At 55.2% G+C, this 5,424-nt stretch overlaps 1 protein-coding gene across 1 annotated transcript in view; it reads left to right on the top strand.

Annotated features, from left to right (window-relative positions):
• Positions 1–2,401, top strand: part of LOC311323718 (ubiquitin carboxyl-terminal hydrolase 31-like) — a gene marked incomplete at both ends in the record, with an annotated part of 16,524 nt that extends 14,123 nt beyond the window's left edge. The window contains 3 exons of the mRNA XM_084456016.1: positions 16–168; positions 783–1,231; positions 1,274–2,401. Of these exons, the coding sequence (XP_084312142.1) occupies positions 16–168; positions 783–1,231; positions 1,274–2,401 (1,730 nt within the window). The remainder of the gene's footprint in view (positions 1–15; positions 169–782; positions 1,232–1,273) is intronic.
• Between the last annotated feature and the right edge of the window lie 3,023 nt (positions 2,402–5,424).

Below are 5,424 nucleotides of genomic sequence, written 5' to 3' on the forward strand. Positions count from 1 at the left end.
CGTGCTGCGTTGCAGGGTCGACCAGCTCGTCGTTATGCGAACACTGGATCAGCCGTCTGATTGGCAGCCGCCCGCCCAGCCAGGCCTCGTCCGGTTCCTCCCGACGCACGTCGCTGGCCTCCCTCTCCGAGTCGGCCGAGTTCGCCGGCGAGCGCAGCGAGGACGACGGTGAGCGGCGCTCCGGGCGGACGGGTGAAACATGGCCTGGATCCCTGATTACTTATTGATCTCTGATGTTCATTAGGCTGCTACTTCTGAATCTCCATTCCCAGACCTGGGTTGAAATACTATTTGAAATCATTTCAATTGCTTATCTGTGTTTGATTGTCCTTGTCTGACACAATGTTCCCGAGAATACAAGCCCCTGACCTGCTTAACAATCCAAGTACATTCAAGCTAACGCTAAAGTAGTTGATAGGAATTTAAAAAGTCCTGTTTTGACCCAGCTGTGCTGTGGCCTTAGCCTGGTAAACCAGGCTCATCAGGAAAAAAAAGACCTGTTCACAATAGAGTCTGGACTTCCAGCTGGCCAGAGTCATTTGAGTGGGCGGGAGCACTTGCATTGACAGACAACTCCTTCAGCCAATTAACAATCAGCGTAACAAAACATAGATCAAACGTTTGCCAAATCCTGCTGGAAGAAGTTCTTTAATTGTTGTTATTGAGTCTATTTCTGCAATAACTGTACTCGTGTTTATTCTCCTAGCGTGGCCTTACCGGCGGCAGCTCGTTAGCGCTAGTCTTGTTAGTCTCTGTGTCTCTGTCCCCTTCTGCCCCCGCAGGGCTGTCCGGCCGGGCCGGGGTGAGGAGCACCCAGAGGCAGACGTACTCGTCCCGGTCGTCCATGGCCAGCCCCCTGGCGCTCAGCGAGAACGGGGCCAAGCCCTCCTGGTCCCTCTCCGCCAAGCTGCAGCTGCGCTCCAACTCCCCCTCGCGCTTCTCTCTGGAGTCTCACTCCTCCTCCGGTGCCCTGGAGCGCATCGGCGAGGCGGCCGACGACCGGGGCTCCGCCTCCTGCTGCAGCGGCGCCGCCAAGCCCGACAGGCCGGCCGGAGGGAAGACGCCCCCGGTGGCGGCGGACGGCATAGCGGGCGGCAAGAGGGCGCCGGAGCAGTCCCACGCCAAGGCGGCGGCCCAGTCGGAGCAGAGCCAGGCCGGGGACAACAACAACGCCGCCGCCGAACTGACCGGCTCGGCGCTCACCAAGGAGACCAAGCAGAGGAGCAGCAGCGCAGGAGGAGGAGGAGGAGGAGGAGGAGGAGGAGGAGGAGGGGGAGGAGGAGGAGGGGGAGACAGCGCCGGGGGGAAGAGAGGTTCTGTGAAGGCCATCGAGTCCGAGAGGAGCCCCAAGAAGCGCCAGGCGGCGTCGTCGTCCTCCTCGTCCCCGTCGCGCTCCTCCCCGGGCGCCGACGCCTCGCCCTCGCGGCCGCAGAGCAGGAACGCCTCCGCCGCAGGCGCCAAGGACAAGAGCGAGGGCCCCGTCAAGACCGGCAAGACCGCCGCCTCCTCCAAGACCCCCGCCGCCACGAAGAAGGGGCCGTCCTCCCAGACCCCGGAGACGCTGCGGCCCCCCGACCACGCCCAGCCCAAGAGGAGCAGCGGCTCTCCGGGCTCCCAGAATGCACCACGCCCGCCGAGGAAGACATCGCCCAGGAGTGGCGGCGGCGGCGAGAGGAGCACAGCGGCAGGCAGGGCCAGGGCGGCCGACAGAAGCACCGCGTCCGACAGGGGGGCGGGTCACGGAGGCCCCTCCTCCTCCTCCCGGGGGAACAGCGGAGGCGGGGCGACCCGGGGCGGGGGGGAGGGTGCCGGCGCCGCGGCGGGCCGGGTGGCGGGGGGGCGGAGCTCCAGCAGCAGCTCCTCCGTGACCAGCCTCCGCTCCTCCAGCGTCGGCGTGTCGTCGGCGGCGAACGCAGTGCCGCCGTCGTCGTCGAGGGGACCCCGGAAGAACAGCAGGACGGAAGACAAGGGCCTGTCGTTCTTCAAGAGCGCCCTGCGGCAGAAAGACGTGCGCCGGGCCGCGGAGGGGGGCAAGCCGAGCGGCGGCGTCCGCCCCGGGGGGGCGGAGCCCAGGGGGAGCCCGGAGGAGGGCGGGGCGGACGGGGCCGGAGAGGGAGCGGGGGAGGGGCCGGGGAGGAGGGCCCAGCCGGGCGCCGGGGACGCCCACAGCCACTCGGCCGCGGCCAAAGACAAGGAGTCCTCCAGGACGCCGCCCGGCCCGGTCAAGCGCTCCCTGCTCTCCTCCTCCTCCTCCTCCGCCGCTGCCGTCAGGCCCAAGTCCTCCGGGGCGGACGCCGCCGCCGCCCAGGCTCCTCCCAAAGACACGCCCCCTCCCAAAAAGACCATGCCGTCCAGGAAGATCCCCATCAACTCGACGCGGAGCACCCAGAAGTCCAAGTGAGGTGGCCGGAGGGACGGGCGGGCGGGCGACCCCCCAGTGACCTCGTCCTAAATAGCTCTCCTCTCCGGAGGGACTCATCCAGCGCTCCAGAGAGGGCTGCCAGCTGCCACTTTATTAAACACTTATTATAGGAATGGATTTAAACAAAGCACTTTGTATATGGATTGCATTGTTTTTGAAGAATTATATATGAATCATATGGATAATTATTATATAGTATTATATAAATGTATGAACTGCACATGTAATGTAATTTTTAACTGGTTCTAGTCGCATACTTGGGACAAAGTTCGTCTTGGGCAGATGCTGAAAGGAACTGAGTGTAGCAGCAGTAAGATTGTGAAGTTGTGCGGAGATGAGGAGGAAGCACACGAGCTACAGCAGACGGATCTATTATGGACCTCTCAGTAACGATCGATGGGTTGATTGGTTTAACTTGATTACGTCCGGGTTTGATCGTGGTCCACTTCTGAGATATTTCCAAACCTCTGACGACATCACGGTCCGTGGTAGCTGCGCAGAGCCGCATCTCGACCACACCAAACAGCAGTGCCTGGGATGATCCGCCTTTACTAGTTTTGTGATACGCATAACCCCCCCACAACTGCCAACTTTAGAATGCTAGTGTTACGGTTGGCGTTGGCTGGGGCCGTGTTCAGACACCTTAAAATGACACTGCTGGATGTTCTGGTGAGACTGAGGAGAGCAGGATCTACACTGTCCCTCTGGTTGTATCCGTGTCAGAGCGTAGTGAAACAGTACCCCTCAACCGCCCTCCCAGTGCCCTCAAACCCCCCCTCAACCGCCCTCCCAGTGCCCTCAAACCCCCCCTCAACCGCCCTCCCAGTGCCCTCAAACCCCCCCTCAACCGCCCTCCCAGTGCCCTCAAACCCCCCCTCAACCGCCCTCCCAGTGCCCTCAAACCCCCCCTCAACCGCCCTCCCAGTGCCCTCAAACCCCCCCTCAACCGCCCTCCCAGTGCCCTCAAACCCCCCCTCAACCGCCCTCCCAGTGCCCTCAAACCCCCCCTCAACCGCCCTCCCAGTGCCCTCAAACCCCCCCTCAACCGCCCTCCCAGTGCCCTCAAACCCCCCCTCAACCGCCCTCCCAGTGCCCTCAAACCCCCCCTCAGCGCCAGCAAGCACGGCCGCCACGCGTGCACAACAAGGCCTTATGGGGAATCGTCACTCACAGACTGCCAGACGTCTCAAAAACATTCCAAGACGAACACAGGGTTGATGTATAAAGCTACACACACACACACACACACACACACACACATACACGGCTAACACATATATTTATCAAGATATTATATAAAGACTATTTATCAGGAATGTCTTTATTGAACACCACATATATGTACGCTACATACAGTATGTATTTGGTGTGTTCAGAAATCGGCCAATCCTCTTCTGTGTTTTAACCGTGACATCACAGCTTGTGCACATTTTTGGCTTGTGCGCTACACTGGGCAGGTCTGCGTTAAATGCACTGAAGTTCACTGAGAAAAAAAGATCGGCATTATGAAATGTATGACAGCAATCTTTGCATGATATATTGCTTACGCATGCACTAAAACTATGCAAGCAACTCTTGCTAATGTCCACACTGAGTATGTAAAACTGCTACTTTTTGGATGTGTATATATTTCTAACTGTATATTTTTCCAAATGCCAGCAACAGAGAGCATGTTTAGGCATACTGTACTCCAAGGCTTTGTTTGCACATTTTCTTCAAAGTACATTTTTGTATGAATGATAGATATTGCGCATTAACCCTCCCTATAAGTAAATCAACTCACTTGCAAATGAATGCTTTCTGCATTTGTGTTAATTTGTCTCATGTTTGATTTTGATTCCAAACGGTTTTTAAAGGGATAAACAAACACCTTTAAATAGAAGACACATCACAGACGAATCCAATACAACATTTACATTAACATTCAACAAATGACCTGATTGTGAAAGCTTCTGGCGCTCAGCTAATCAGCCCAGGTTTGGATCCTGTACGTTTTAACACAGCCGTTGGGCTTGTTCACATCATCAGACAGCTGATCAGTGTAAGTAAACATGGCCCAGTGTTCAGCAGTCTAAGCTCCGTCAGAGGGAACTGCAGCTACACTACCTGCCTTGGTTCTGTCTGAAAGGAAAACTGTTTTTATTCCTATACTGCCAGTATGTTCTGAAGGGAGAATCTCATGCAAAAATGTCTATTTCTCTAAATTGAATGCATTAGTGAACGAGGGCCCAGCAAGGACTCATGGTGTTGGTTATTATCTCAGTTTACGGGGAGTGGGTGCATTGTTGGTACGTGGGTGTGGATATGTGAGGGAGGTATTATCAAAAAATAGTGTGTGAGGGAAAATAAATTGTATGAGTTGCAGATTTTCGCCAAAACCTTGTTTTAAGTGGAACAGTTTGCTTAGAGGACATGTATAAGTGTATATTCATTTTGGAGACACTTGTCATGCACACCTCACTCTGATACTAACACTCATGACTAGCCTGCGCACAGCGCTCCACTAACACGGTCTTTTATTTGATCACCTGTCTGGTCCTTGTACTGTCCTGAATAACTGCATTTGGCTGTGCATCTGAGAGATGTTCATATGAGGTTCACCAAACATGGGATTTGGGGGCAGATCCCTGGTGGTGAGAGTGCCAGGCCCCCGTGGCCGTGCTGGGTGGGCGTGGCCGTGCTGGGTGGTCGTGGCCGTGCTGGGTGGGGCAGGCTGGAGGACACGGGGAGGGTCACTGAAACAGAGCTGAATGGACTTGGTCTGTAAAAAAACAAGCTTTGAAATCAATATATAATTATGCTTTGCCACGATGGGACTTGTGTGAAAGATTCAGAGATGGTTTGCATGAGAATGTCAATGCTTTTTTTTTTATTTATTAAGATTTATTTTCTATGCTGTGATATTTTCTGAATAGAATGCACTTTTAATGATTTTTTTTTTTTTTACTTTCTAAAGAAGTCATTACTTTAAAGGGAGAGGCAATGTTTGTATACATGCCATT

This window comes from Borostomias antarcticus (assembly GCF_949987555.1).
Source record: "Borostomias antarcticus genome assembly, chromosome: 22".
NCBI classification, from domain to species: domain Eukaryota; kingdom Metazoa; phylum Chordata; class Actinopteri; order Stomiiformes; family Stomiidae; genus Borostomias; species Borostomias antarcticus.